We start from the raw sequence: 15,043 nt of genomic DNA on the forward strand, positions 1-15,043 counted from the left end.
AGATAAATTATTGCAGGATTAGGCGTTTGTTCTTTGATAAATAGCAGAAAATATACAATGACAACAAACATAGGGAAAAATAAGAACGATGGAAAATATGTGCAGGTACTTTACATTTAAATTTGTGACATTTTTGGCTTGATAGAGATAGTTTGCTGTCAGTGTCAGAGTTTTTCTTCCAGCAAAGCCTAAAGTTGTATCTGGAAATATTTATGCATATGTGGTCCCTTAGATTAAAAAAAATTCAAAATTTAGGCATCATGGCAGTGTCAACATTAATGCTTGACCCCAATTCCTCGAGAAGGCAGCAATAAGCCACCTTGTAAAGTCGCTGCAGTTCGGATGAGGGTTTCTCCTTAATGCTACTAGAATAGGGACTGCTAGGACTTAGAGTCAAAAAAAGATTGGCAATATTTTTCATAGTCGACATTGTGTGTAACTCAGAGGAGAAACTGCTGGCTGTGGCTCTCCGAAATGCCTACTGTTCTTGTCTTTCTTGGAGTTAGAGGTCATTAGTTTGGGGGGTACCGTATGAGTAGCTGCAGTGAATTTTGTTCATGGTACTGTAGGCATAATGTATCTGGAGTGAGTGAATAGACCCCTAAGGGTGTTGAAGGGAATGGTCTCAATCAGAAATGTCATCTGTCATGTGCCTCCAAAGACACTACCTCATCCACTGACTTCCTCCAGCAGTTGTTTTTTTTTGCTAGTCACTCCAGGATGTTACTTGTGGGGACAGTTAACACCTCTGAATATCAAGAATTTGTGTCATGAGTGAACGTGTGACACAGGACGTCCAAGGATGTCAGGCTGCCCCATGTCAATGTGCCCTGGGATGTGAGCAGGAGGCATGAGAGCCAGTCAGTCGGTACACTTGGAGTTTGAGTCCGGAGTTCCGGGCCCTGCCTTTGGCTAGTCTGGAGGGGGTGGGGGGGGTGATTGAAACCAAAGGCTGAATGGAAGTCTGGAAGTCAAAGCCCAGTGTCCAAAGCCTTGAGACTGGAGGCCTCTCCTGGAGTTGGAGGTAGTGTCCGTGTGTGTGGGTGGGAGAGAGGGAGAAAAGGACCTTGTTCTGCTGATATTGCTTGTTGCTGGAATGTATGGCCACACTTGCAGCCTGCTGTCAGGGAATGGTCTGGTTTCCTCTTGCAGTCCAAAGACGTACTGTTATTAGATTAATTGGTCATTGTAGATTGCCCCATGATTAGGTTAGGGCTAAAACGAGGGTTGCTAGGTGGAGTAGCTTGAAGTGCCAGAAAGGCCTATTCTGCACTCTATCTCTAAATCAATCAATCAATCAATAAAATTCTCAGCTGAGTTGGTTGTTGATGCAAATGACACATTTCACTGGATGTTTCGATGTACATGTGATAAATAAAGCTGAATCTGAATTACCTGCCACGTTTGTAGTGTGACTACTACCTGTCATGTATCAGTGGGCATCTGAAAGCTGTCTTGTTCTTGCTGCACACCGGGATGGACTGGACTGCATTGTTATCATGAACACCATGCAATCATCAGTGAACAGCCCCACCTCTGACCTTGTGAAGGAAGGAAGTGTTATTGACAAAGCAGCTGAACACATCAGCAAGAACACTCCTGAGGTGACATTTCATACTTCATGACATTGAAGTATGCCATTTGGCCCTTCAAACCTATGCTGGCTTAAACAATTTTTTCCTTGTAATCTATTTTACCTCATTCCCATAAACTCCCCTTAGATTCTGGAACTTTCCTACTTTAACTACTGAGCTCTATTACATGTTCAATATGTATGACGTTCTGTGCTGAAGATTCACTTGATTTTTCACCTCATTTTCAAGCACATCTGGTACTGCTCCCAGCATGCCCCTTGGACCCTGGTTTGAGAATTAATTTTAGTGGAATTATAACAGAGGGAAGTGGTTTCTTCATGTTTTGTCTAATAAATGAGTGTTTTTAGGAAGTAATTTTTACTTGCTTATGGAGGAACCCCATTAATACAATATAAAAAAGAGGCCATTCCCACTCTCAGCAGAGCCATCCCATGAATCCAAATTCATTTTGTCTTGTTCCCCTTTAGTCCTGCATCTTACTCTCACGTACTTTTCTGTTTTATTTCTCTCCGCCAACCGATACTAAAGGTCAGTTCACAGTGACTAGTTACTAACAGCACTTTTTAGGATGTGCAAGGTAACAGAATCCTCTGTGAAATTATCCCACTTTGATTGTTTGATCATAAGTTTCAAAAAAAGTCTCTTGTGTTCTGAACTATCTCATAGTTTCTTCTACTAATGCAGACATCCTATAAATTTTGAGGTTGCTAGCTAATATTACCTTCAAACTCTCAATTAATCCCAATTGTTCACCTTCCCCATTGCCCATTGGACCATTTTCTCACTAATCATCCCATTACCCTTGAGGAGCACTGCCAGTAAGACCAAAGAGCTGACTGTGGATTTCAGGAAGGGTAAGATGAGGGAACACAAACCAGTCCTCATAGAGAGATCAGAAGTGGAGAGAGTGAGCAATTGCAAGTTCCTGGGTGTCAAGATCTCTGAGGATCTAACTTGGTCCCAACATATCAATGCAGCTATAAAGAAGGCAAGACAGTGGTTATATTTCAATAGCAGTTTGAAGAGATTTGGTATGTCAACTAAGTCACTCAAAAGCTTCTATAGATGTACCTTGGAGAGCATTCTGACAGGCTGCATCACTGTCTGGCATGGAGGGGGGCTACTGCACAGGACTGAAAGAAACTATAGAAAGTTGTAAGATTAGTCGGCTCCATCTTGGGTAATATCCTCTGTAGTTTTCAAGGAGCAGTGCCTCAGAAAGGCGACATCCCTTATTAAGGATCCCGATCACCCAGGACATGCCTGCTTTTCATTTATGCCAACAGGAAGGAGGTACAGAAGTTTGAAGCACACACTCAGCAATTCCGGAACAGCTTTTCCCCTCTGCCATATGATTCCTAAATGGACATTGGACCCATGAACACTACCTTATGTTTTTATATATTACTTCTGCTTTTGCACTATTTTTAATCTATTCAATATATAAATAATATACACACAATATATTTACTGTAATTGATATATTTATTTTTTCCTTTCGATGTTATTATTCATTGCATTGTACTGCTGCTGCTAAGTTAGCAAATTTCATGAGACATGCTGGTGATAATAAAGCTGATTCTGATACACCTTATCACCCATTGCTCTGATCCTTGAAGACCGTTCTTTGATTCTGGATCACAGGATCCTTCCTCTGAGTGCTGTTAGACAATAGCACTGTTCCACTTCACAAACACCACCCTGGCCTAACATCCCCAACCACCTTGCGGTCTTATCACAATTGGCTGTCTTTGAACATCCTACATGGTATTTCACATGTCATCTTTCATTCTTCACACATATGCCTCCTCTTACAAATATTCCAAAACAGCCAATACAACAGTGGGTCTGGCAGAAAATTCAAATAATTTCCAGTAGAGTTAATTTAATAAGCACTTCAATAATTTAAGAAATGCAATTCCTTGTATGAAGCATAAATGCATCTATAGCTTTGGAACTATTCACTGGAGTATTTTTGCAGTGTTGGTGAAGGTAAGTTAATGAGATCAAGTGTACAGGGAAGTGTGGCAGCTGGTCTCTCTTCTCTCTCTGAGGGATGGTCACATCAATCTACGATTTCCCTCTACTAAATTCTGCATGTGCAAAACCTGAAGTATCCTAGGAGACAAATCTTGCTGGCTGTGAAATGAGAGTCCAATAGGAACTGTCAATGGTCGGCCATTCAAACAAAGCACAGTTGGAGATCCAGTCTTGCTGGGATTCATCAACATTACATTGTAGAATGTCTTCTCAGCATCTGTGCCAGTTGGAGCTGCCATAGGATCCAAAATCCCATTCAGTCAGTGGGCATTGTACGTCAGAAGATTGTTACATATTGGGAAGGTAAGGCTTTTTTCTTAATTATATTTTTAATTTTAATGTACTTTAATTAACTTTTCATCTTTAGATTTTTTAAACAATCATTTAGCATCAGAAGCGTTTGATGGAAGGCAAGCCTCTGCTCCATTCCCAGGTCTGCTGGCTGTCAGTGGTTGTCAGGGGCTTTTCAGGGTAAGACTTTGCATTTTACTATCAGTCACTTAGTTATCATCTGGACCTCACAATCTAACTTGAGACAGCCCCAGGTACAATATAAGTCTGCACTCAGGGGCAATTCCAAGAAGTAGGTTCAATCCAATGTGATCCAGCCCCCTTCCTTCACCTACTAATACTTCAATTGAATTGGAAGTCTCAATACTTCACTGCCTTTTAGTTTTCCTCCCCTGTGAAGATTTGGAACAAGAATCCTTTTCCAAACCAAAGCTAAATGGTTAACCAGAGGTTGTAACTCATTTTGTATGGTTTGACATTCTTAAAGGCTATTCTGTTGTTTAATATTCCTGAACTTTGATTTCTTCAACAAGATTTCTTAGAAGCACCTTCTGTTTGCACATGAATGAGGCTATATTATAAACACAGATTTCAACTTCTGTGCTCAAGATGGACAGGAACATTTATATCCATCTACTATTTTCAATGACCCGGGCAGTCCACAACTCTCAATAAGTTTGTTATTTTACAAAAAATACATGAAGTATAATTGAATCTCCTCTTACACTATCGTTTCTTTCTAAACTTAATGTTTGCAGTGTCTTTATAAAATCCTCACGGACTATCTGTCCAATGGAATTTTGCTGATATCAGAGAAAGCCGTCCTATCTCACATTCCACGAACACTATTCCTTTTTTGTTATCATCAGTCAAGTACTTTGAATCCTTATGCTTATTTGTATTGGAAACTATTGATAGCTCCTATTTATGGTAACAATTGAAGGTTTATTATTGGCTGATGAGGTGGTCTTTCAGATTATTAAGAATACTTTGGCTTTCAGCCAGAACCTGTGAGGTTTGCTGCTATTGTCTCAGATACCGCCACACTCGCTCTTCTCCTGCTTTGCTACACATACAATGTCATCCCGTAGTTCTTCCTCAACTTTCAGATCCGAGTGTTACAGCAACTATAGCCGGCGATCGTCGGGTGACCCCTGTTTCGATCAATACATAGATGCAGCACGGAACATATTCGAGGAAGAAATGGAAAAATCCTCCTTCGGGAATGGCCATTTTGCAAGGCCTAGGAATGAATCCTTTGGATACACAGGTTTGGTCTTTAATGCCTGAATTCTTTTGTCTTTGACTTCATAGTTAATTGGAATCTTCTTACGTAGCCTTTGCTTTTGAACTATAAATAAATCAAAATATAATTTGTTTCTTAATGTTGATATATTAATTAAAAACTAATCCAACATCAAATCCTCCTTTATCACCATATATGTCTAATGGGGAAGTATTAGTTAACTATCAGTGTTTGCTATATTGTAAAGGTTAGGATTGTTTAAATTACCGGTTTGCAAAATAATTCTTGACTAGTTGTAATTAGAATGTTGTAGCAAGAGTTTCTTTTGTTGCTCAGATGCTGGTATTTTCCAGATATGTGCAAACTCTGTGGTCCCCAATAGCAGATCATGCCACAGCTAGCTAACATTGAAATTTGTGGGATTTTTGCTGGAGTTTGGACTGCAACACAACACTTGTTCTAGCTGTGATAATAAAAATGTCAAAGGCTACTCATGGTAATTGCCACAAATACATTAATTAAAAATTGCTTAATTGGTCACAAGTCACACCTTTGCTTTAATGTTGCAACATGTCTGTTTACTCATTATATGAAAGAGAAGCTAAAATAAGGTAGAACAAAATCAAAGTCAACAGTTCAACTATCTTCCATCCTTGTGAAGAGTCTTTGCTGTTGGCTGCCACTCTAGCAGTGAAGGGAATTTCAGGCAACCTCAAACCAGTTCCACACAAATCTAAGATAACAGTACAAAGCTGACCATCATTTGCAATCTCAATCTGGGAGAGAATTAAACTGCTTGCTATGGAGTAAACCCACTATTTCAAGATCGGCACAGCTCCGTCGGAATATAGAGAAGTTTATTTTGTACATAATCCTTAACCTTCTTTGACATAAAATGTGAACAAAAGCTATGACAATGAGTTTAGGACAATTTTGTGAAAGGGCAAAAGCTAGATGGTTGACCTGAATATTAATACAAACTATTGGAAGACATTTCATTTCTAATAACCAAATTCCCCCATTTTGAAAAGTATGAAACAAGATGATAAAAAATTAACGAGAACAATGCGTTGTTGCTTTTTGATCCAAACACCCTTTCAATCAGTTTTAAATTTATTTTGCTTTGCACATTTTTCCCAATTTTTTAATACTTGTCATCCTTTGATTCATCGATTACTTTGTTTTTAGTTTTTTACATTCTTTCCTCTGCAATTTGCATTCCATCCATCTTTCCCTTCCTGGTGTGGGACATGTTCTTGCTTTTTGCTTAACTTTTAAGTGTATCATGACCTGAAGAACATTTCACATTTTTTTTGTGCCATGTACAAAGCGTCTCTCTCCATACTTTTAAAAAAAGGATTGGGTAACTAGATCTATAAGAAAAGAAATCTCAAAGAACATATCTTTACTTTAACACTAGTGACCTGTTATAAATGTAATTGTAGCTGCAAAATTTATGAGCAACAAAATATTTCCAAATTAAAACGTTTGATCAACTTTTGATGCTGGTTTCTCTATCTATTGATTGATTGATTGAGATACAGCATGGAATAGGCCCTTCCGGCCCTTCAAGCCATGCCACCCATTAAACCCCTTTGTTGTCCTGGCCTAATCACGGGACAATTTCCAATGGCCAAGTAACCTACCGACCGGTATGTCTTTGGACTGTGGGAGAAAACTGGAGAACCCGTGGTCAGGGGGTGAATGTACAAACTCCTGACAGACAGCAGCGGGAAGTGAACCTGAGTTGCTGGTACTGCAAAGCGTGGTGCTAGCCACTACAGTACCATGTCATCCTAAGTTAAACACAGATGTTGCTGGAACAGAATACTGTCATGTTGGAAATCAGGAAAACATTGGACAATACTGGAATTACTCAGCAGCCAGACAGGAGAATGGTTGGCAGAGATAGAACATTGAACCAGAGGTTTGAAGAGAGAATGGTCCCGTCAAAATGCTGAAAAGAAGAGAAAAGTAATTTGCATTTGCTGATGGGATCCCTTAGGAGGTATTGGAAATTATAGCGGATGATCCACCGAAGCTGGAGGCTGGAAGGGTGGATAGTGGGAACCCTATTTGTGGACAACACACTCAAAATGCTGCAGGAACTCAGCAGGCCAGGCAGCATCTACGGAAAAGAGTAAACAGTTGACGTTTCAGGCAGAGACCCTTCGTTAGGACTGTAAAAAAGATGTGTCCCTGGGGAGAGGGGGTGAGAGTGGAAGTGGTGGAAATGGAAAAGATGCAGCTGGGCGTCCTGTCAGGGACAATCATGGACAAGCAAGACATCTTAAAGACACTAGTGTGGAAAGTCTCATCAGCAGAGGAGCTACAATGGAGACAGCGAAATAGAAAATCTGGGAGTTGCTGGGCATTGAAGGAACTTTGGAATCTCAGAACAACCTGGGATACCAATCGAGACGTGGTTGATGTCAGTCAGTTTGATCCAGAGTATCACAATATATAACTACTACAGTTAGTGAGGCAGAAAGTGCGCAAACGATTATTCTTTACATAAACACAAGAGATTCTGCAGATACTGGAAATACAGAGCAACACACACAACATTCTGGAGAAACTCAGCAGGTCAGACAGCTTCTATGGAAAGGAATAAGCACTCGATGCTTTGGGCCGAGACTCTTCATCAGGACTGGAATGAAAAGGGGAAGGAGCCAGAATAAGAAGGCGGGGGGAGAGGAAGGAATACAGTAAAAGGTTGCTGGTGATAGGTGAAACCAGGTGAGGCAGGGAAAGGGGGATGAAGTGAGAAGTTGGGAAGTGATAGGTGGTAAAGGGTTGACGAAAAAGAAATCTGAAAGGAGAGGAGAGCAGGCTATGTGAGAAAGGGAAGGACAAGGGGTACCAGAGGGAGATGCTGAGCAGGTGGTGTAAAGAAAAAGGGTAAAAGGGGAACCAGCATGAGGAATGAAAAAAGAGAAGGGGGGGGGGGAAATTACCAGAAGTTAAGGAAATCGGTGTTTCTGCCGTCAGATTGGAGGCCATCCAGAAGGAATATAAGCTATTGCTTCTCCACCTGATAGCGGCCTCTTTATAGCAGCAGAGGAGACCATGGACTGTCATGCCGGAATGGGAATGGGAAGTAGAATTGGGAAATCCCACTTGTTGTGGAGAATGGAATGTAGGTTCTTGATGAAGCTGTCTCCCAATCTAGGTCGTGTCTCACTGATGCAGAGGAGGCCACACCAGGAGTACTGATGCAGCAGACGTCCCTGATAGACTAGCCTCACCTGGAAGGACTTCTTGGGGCCATAATGGTGGTGAAGGGTTAGGTGTAGCACTTGTCTCGCTTGCAGAGATAAGTGCCATGAGGGAGATCAAAGGGTAAGGCAGTCACATGGAGAGCGATCCCTGCAGAAAGCAAAGAACGAGAGGGAGGGAGTAGTGAAAGACATGTTTCATGGCAGGATCTCATTGGAGATGTTGGAATTTGCAGAGAATGATGTGCTGTTGTTCCTTATACAGTATTGCTATTTATGTTGCTGTTTATAAAAAAGTCAACAGAAGATTTTGTTTGTTGTTATATTCTTGTTGTTAATCAGGACCAGGCTCTCCTGGTCAATGAAACTGCCTTGCTAGCTAAGTAGACTGAAGGAGAGTTAAAACTTAAGAATTCTTTCAGAACTCTATCCAGTGGTAGAACATCTGTTCAGAGATACTCTGGAATGTCCACTTGATGAAATATGTAAATCCTGAGCCCACAGACAAAATTATACAGCCCAATCATACCACAATCTATGAACTCGATACTGGTCTTGGTTATTCCCTGGCGTCTGGGGTGAAGACTTAATGTAGATTTTCCTGCTCATTTGTCCCATATCTCAGGAAATACTCTCCCCCCGTATTGCACACTGATGAGAAACGAAAGACAAAAATGAAAGGTGAAACTAAAAGAAGAAGTGCTGGAAATACCGTGCAGGTCAAGTAGCACCTAAGGTGGGAGAAACAGTGTTTTAGGTCTATGATTGTGAAATGATGGTACTTCTATTTGAACAATTTTTTCTATACGATAACCGGAAATGGCAGCTCGATGACTGGCCAATCAAACCTCAGTGACACCTCAGTCTGGCACAACTCTTTCCGCGTTATGTTATATTGAGTTATTTTAATCAGCCTATCTTAGACAGAATTATATGCCTGCGTAATATAAATAAGAATCCATTTTTGCTTTTCACTATGTTTTGTTTTATTTATCTAGCTCCAGTATCTGGGCATCCAGGAAGCCTTGGAAATGTCAGAACTATTGGGGATACTTACCAAGTTACAGCTGATGTCAGTCAGTTTGATCCAGAAGAGATCATTGTCACCATGTACAACTACCACATAGTCATCAAAGCAGAGAAGGTCCAAATGACTCATCCTTACTTTGCTGTGTACAAAATAGCAAAAACAAATATTTAAAAGATTAACAGTTCATTTCCAGATGATAGGTGGTTTATTTAAACTGAGTTTAAGTAGTCTCTTTCATAACCGCACATTACTTGTCATCATTTGTCACATGAGGAGGTATCACACACCTTCCACCGATTACTGTAGGATGTAATTAGTATCAGTACAGTCTGCTCGTATCATATGTAAAATGGCTCTCAAAAGGCAGGACTGGAGAAGCAGAACATTCGTATCAATGACTGAAATAAAGGGATTTCAGACCGCAGACACAAGAACTGAATTTATGGATCAGGATTATGGAGTCCTTTGTAAAACAAAATGAGTACAGAGAAATACAGTTGATGGTTAGTTAGTTAGTCTTCAGTTTCCCTTATTCAAATATAACCTTTTGCTGTCTCAAGGCTGCTGTAATGCATTGCAATTAGACTTAATGAAAATCTCATTTGTTGCACGTGAAATTTGGAGCATTATTGTGCTTTCAGCACAGAACTCTGTAAATTAAAATGTTCTTTTACTACAAATATATTGCAGAATTAGTCTTTACAGATCAATGATGTTTAACAAATGATGTTTTAAAAATCTATTTGGTTTAGTATTATTTTCACATTCTAATTCAGGTACCTTAAATAACATTTTGCTATATAGGTTTAAAAATGGAGGGAATCGAATGCACACTATTGAGAAATGTAAGGCACAAAATGCCAATGTTGTAAATATGAAATTAAAACAAAAATGCTGGAAATTCCGAGCAAGACAAGTAGCACCTGCGGTGGGAGTAATGGTGTTTAGGTCTAGGATTGTGAAATTAAGAGGCTTCTATTGGAACAATTATTTCTATACCATAAACCTCAAATATTAACAAGAGTTTGCTTTCATTTCTCCAGATGGCTGAAGATGGGACTGTCATAAATACCTTCACTCATAAGTGTCAGCTCCCTGAAGACATGGACCCTCTATCTGTGAGCTGTTCACGGACAGATGTTGGTATTCTGACAATCAATGTAAGAAGGAGCCGATTGAAACCAGCAGAATCTCCACAACCGGTTTATCGGAGTGAAGTTCAGTTATAGATGTATTAACTCATACTGGTTCAGTAATGTTGCCTAAAAATACATGAACATTTCTGTACAACCTTTGCATTTTTTTTTAACTTTAGAGTTATTGTAAAGGTCCTAATTGTGTAGACAATTCACAGGCTGCTTGACATTTGGGGGGAAATACTGAATTACTTCAAAAATATCATGCAGAAATAATTTAATTTTCTACTAAATCAAACCAAATTTGTACAAATTCACATTTTGCAGAAATATATAAAGCTGCATAACAAGTACTAGGCTAAATTTCAAACTCTTAGGTAATATTAAACATTATTGCTACTACAGCGCTTATAAAATATTTCATTTTATGTTTTCTGCTACTTGAACTGGTCTGCAATATATGTTTAGCTCTAAACTCCTGCTGTTTTTATTGCAGTTTGAGCTAAAGGACAAATAAATTCCAACTTCAACAAATTTCAGAAATTCCAAAACTAACTTGACACAACCTATTCTGGTATCTGTCCCCCACTTATCCTTTGCTACATCGACGACTGCATTGGCGCTGCTTCCTGCACGCATGCTGAGCTCGTTGACTTCATTAACTTTGCCTCCAACTTTCATCCTGCCCTCATGTTTACCTGGTCCATTTCCGACACCTCCCTCCCCTTTCTAGATCTTTCTGTCTCTATCTCTAGAGACAGCTTGTGTACTGATGTCCACTATAAGCCTACTGAGTGTCACAGCTATCTGGACTATTCCTCTTCTCACCTTGTCTCTTGCAAAACTGCCATCCCCTTCTCGCAATTCCTCTGTCTCTGCCGCATCTGCTCTCAGGATGAGGCTTTTCATTCCAGGACGAGGGAGATGTCCTCCTTTTTTAAAGAAAGGGGCCTCCCTTCCTCCACCATCAACTCTGCTCTCAAATACAGCTCCCCCATTTCACGCACATCTGCTCTCACTCCATCCTCCTGCCACCCCAGTAGGAATAGGGTTCCCCTTGTTCTCATCTACCACCCCACCAGCCTCCAGGTCCAACATATAATTCTCCGTAACTTCCGCCACGTCCAGTGGGATCCCACCACTAAGCACATTTCCCCCCCCCCCCTGCTTTCTGCAGGGATCGCTCCCTATGCGACTCCCTTGTCCATTCGTCGCCCCCATCCATCCCCGCTGATCTCCCTCCTGGCACTTATCCTTGTAAGCGGAACAAGTACTACACATGCCCTTTCACTTCCTCCCTCACCACCATTCAGGGCCCCAGACAGTCCTTCCAGGTGAGGCGACACTTCACCTGTGAGCCGGCTGGGGTGATATACTGCGTCCGGTGCTCCCGATGTGGCCTTCTATATATTGGCGAGACCTGACACAAACTGGGAGATCGCTTCGCTGAACACCTACGCTCTGTCTGCCAGAGAAAGCAGGATCTCCCAGTTGCCACACATTTTAATTCCACGTCCCATTCCCATTCTGATATGTCTATCCAGGGCCTCCTCTACTGTAAAGATGAAGCCACACTCAGGTTGGAGGAACAACACCTTATATTCCGTTTGGGTAGCCTCCAACCTGATGGCATGAACGTTGACTTCTCAAACTTCCACTAATATCCCACCTCCCCCTCGTACCCCAGCTGTTATTTATTTATATACACACATTCTTTCTCTCTCTCTCCTTTTTCTCCCTCTGTCCCTCTCACTATACTCCTTGCCCATCCTCTGGGTTTTCCCCCCCTCCCCCTTTTCTTTCTCCCTGGGCCTCCTGTCCCATGATCCCCTCGTATCCCTTTTGCCAATCACCTGTCCAGCTCTTGGCTCCATCCCTCCCCCTCCTGTCTTATATCATTTTGGATCTCCCCCTCCCCCTCCCACTTTCAAATCTCTTACTAGCTCTTCCTTCAGTTAGTCCTGACGAAGGGTCTCAGCCCAAAATGTCGACTGTACCTCTTCCTAGAGATGCTGCCTAGCCTGCTGCGTTCACCAGCAACTTTGATGTGTGTTGCTTGAATTTCCAGCATCTGCAGAATTCCTCGTGTTTGCATTTCCTACAGTCGCTTCTGTATTCAAGCAACAAGGAGAAGGACAGCTCCTGACTTCCTAGATGCTTTCAGAAAAATAATCATGTAAACATGAAAATATCCAGAGAACTAGTTAAACCTCAAAATACATCAGGGTAGGATGCAACGCTCTCTAATTGCTGATGACTTGCGCAATAAATCATAGTAAATTGCTGCGGCTCCTTCCCCCTTCTGCTATTTCTTTACCAATCTTGCCGGGAAAACTAGTAAAAGTTGTCCAGGACGTGGCAATCTCTGGTTCCTCTCAGAACATTTCCACAGCTCTGTGTTGAACCGGGAAACTACTGAAGTAAGAAGCAGAATATACTTTCTAGCACAGACAGCCCATCCCTTGATAGTGCCCCCTTGACTGACCTCCACCTTGACCAGGTTAATTTTCAAGCTCCCTGCAATGAGGCTCAAAGTCCTCTAATCACCCAGAGGCTTGATCTCCCAGTACTTGACCATCCTTTCTCCCAGGTCTATGATCTTCCTATAATGAGTTCCTGAATCCACAACGCTGCTGATAGATCTCTCAGACTCCAACTTTTACCCTCTCCTTGCCCTCATGCTGATCATTGGCCACCCCATCCTACCTCAACCCAATTACATCCTGTGACCCAATGGCCGACCTTTACTGTTTCATTTCCAGATCCCAACTACTTAGTTGTCCATCAAACTCCTTGGTTTGCAAATTGCTTTGAGTCAATCACAAGGGATAAGAACTATATGAGAAAAATCGTTTTATTAATACCACTTCTTTAAAAGTCCCAGATCTCAGCAGCTCAGTAATTAACAGCAAAATAGTACACACTGTGCCAGTGTACCACCTTGGATCCAATGACATTCCTCACTACCAAAGATCACTCGTTCAAATTACCATCAAAGCTGAGGTTATCTCTCCTTGCTGTGTGCAGAGGAAAATGAATATTTGGTGGGTGGGGGTGGAGAGGGCTGGTGCACAGCAGCCAGCACTGGTGCTGTCACACAGCTTCTGTTCTGACTTTGGATCGTGTCTGTGCTGATTTTGCATGCTCTCCCCGGAAATGTGAGTGTTTCCCCCTCAGTCTGCTCTCACAAGCCAAAGGCATATCAGTTGGGAGGCTAATTGTCTACGGAAAATGCTCCTTCAGAAGGTGGTTGGCAAGATCAGTGGCCAGAGAGAAGCAGGGGTTGGAGTCGATGAAGGTGTGGAAGGAAAACAGGATTACTTTTGGTGGGGTTTGATGGCTGAAGGACTCTTTCCCATACTATATGACTTGGCTGGCGAGGAGCAGGCACTCTGTCTGGACACAGCTGATGTTAGAAAGACCCTAGCCAGGGTCAACCCATGTAAAGCTGCAGAGCCTGATAATGTACTTGGTCAAGTGCTGAGGGACTGTGCAGGCCAATTCACTTAGGTTCTAACAGAGATCTTTAACATCTCTCTGGAACAGTACACTGTCCCCTCAGACCTCAAGGTGGCCACCATCGTTCTGGTGCCCAAAAGGATGTCAGTAATCTGCCTCAGTGACTACTGTCCAATGACACTGACCTCAACAACAGTGAAGTACTTTGAGTGGCTGTTTATGGATTGCATTAAATACCATCTGCCTGCTACACTGAATCGTTTTCTAGTTCTCATATCACTCCAATTAGTTCACTGATGATACCATAGCTTTTGCACTCCACTCCGTCCTGTCCTACCTGAAAAATGGTGCCTCTTATGCCAGGATGCTGTTTAATGACTTCATCTCGGCATTTAATATGGTATCTCTCTAAAGCCGGTGAATAAACTGTTCTCATTGAGTCTCAACGCCTGTCTCTGTAACTGGATCTTGGATTTTTTGGTAGAAAGGTTGTGTTGGCAGAAACATCTCTAGCTCCATCACACTGAGTACCGGCACTCCCCAGGGCTGTGTGTTCTGCCCACTGCTGATGCATGACTGCACAGCTAGGTCCCGTTCAAACCCAATCTGACGACACAACAATGGCTGGCCTCGTCAACGACGACGACAAGCCGGCGTACAGGGGGAGGGTAGAGCAGCTGCTGAGGCGGAGTGAGCACGGCGACTTGAGCCTCAATGCCAAAAGACCAAAGATATGATTGTGGACCTTCAGAAGGTGCAGGCCGACCACTGCTCACTGCACATACTTGGCTCTTCTCAGCAGAAAGTTAGAAGCACCAAGTTTCTGGGAGTGCACAGAAACAAAGATCTTACCTGATCCCTCAGCCCCAGTTCTTTGGTCAAGAAAGCATAGCAGCATCTCCACTTCCTGAGAAGATTGAGCTGAATGAGGCTCCCCCCACTTCCCATTTTAACCAATTTTTACAGGAGCACCATTGAGAGTGTCCTAATCAGCTGCATCACCGGCAGGTACGGGAACTGCACGGCAT

The 15,043-nt window shown here is 42.1% G+C and overlaps 1 protein-coding gene across 1 annotated transcript; it reads left to right on the forward strand.

Moving 5' to 3' along the window:
* Positions 1–4,918: 4,918 nt before the first annotated feature.
* On the forward strand, positions 4,919–10,710 carry LOC140196297 (heat shock protein beta-7-like). The gene is made up of 3 exons (XM_072255254.1): positions 4,919–5,196; positions 9,389–9,534; positions 10,464–10,710. The coding sequence occupies exons 1-3, from the start codon at positions 5,004–5,006 to the stop codon at positions 10,647–10,649; spliced, it is 525 nt and encodes a 174-aa protein (XP_072111355.1). The 5' UTR covers positions 4,919–5,003; the 3' UTR covers positions 10,650–10,710.
* The last annotated feature ends 4,333 nt before the right edge of the window (positions 10,711–15,043 follow it).

Source organism: Mobula birostris, chromosome 4 (assembly GCF_030028105.1).
Source record: "Mobula birostris isolate sMobBir1 chromosome 4, sMobBir1.hap1, whole genome shotgun sequence".
Lineage (NCBI taxonomy): Eukaryota > Metazoa > Chordata > Chondrichthyes > Myliobatiformes > Myliobatidae > Mobula > Mobula birostris.

What these genes read in the sequence shown, in the direction of transcription:
- LOC140196297 (XM_072255254.1), top strand. Translation starts at nt 5,004, where the DNA reads ATGTCATCCCGTAGTTCTTCCTCAACTTTCAGATCCGAGTGTTACAGC. An exon ending in TGAATCCTTTGGATACACAG is followed by an intron (nt 5,197 to 9,388) that starts GTTTGGTCTTTA and finishes TTATTTATCTAG; the next exon opens with CTCCAGTATCTGGGCATCCA. An exon ending in TAGTCATCAAAGCAGAGAAG is followed by an intron (nt 9,535 to 10,463) that starts GTCCAAATGACT and finishes TCATTTCTCCAG; the next exon opens with ATGGCTGAAGATGGGACTGT.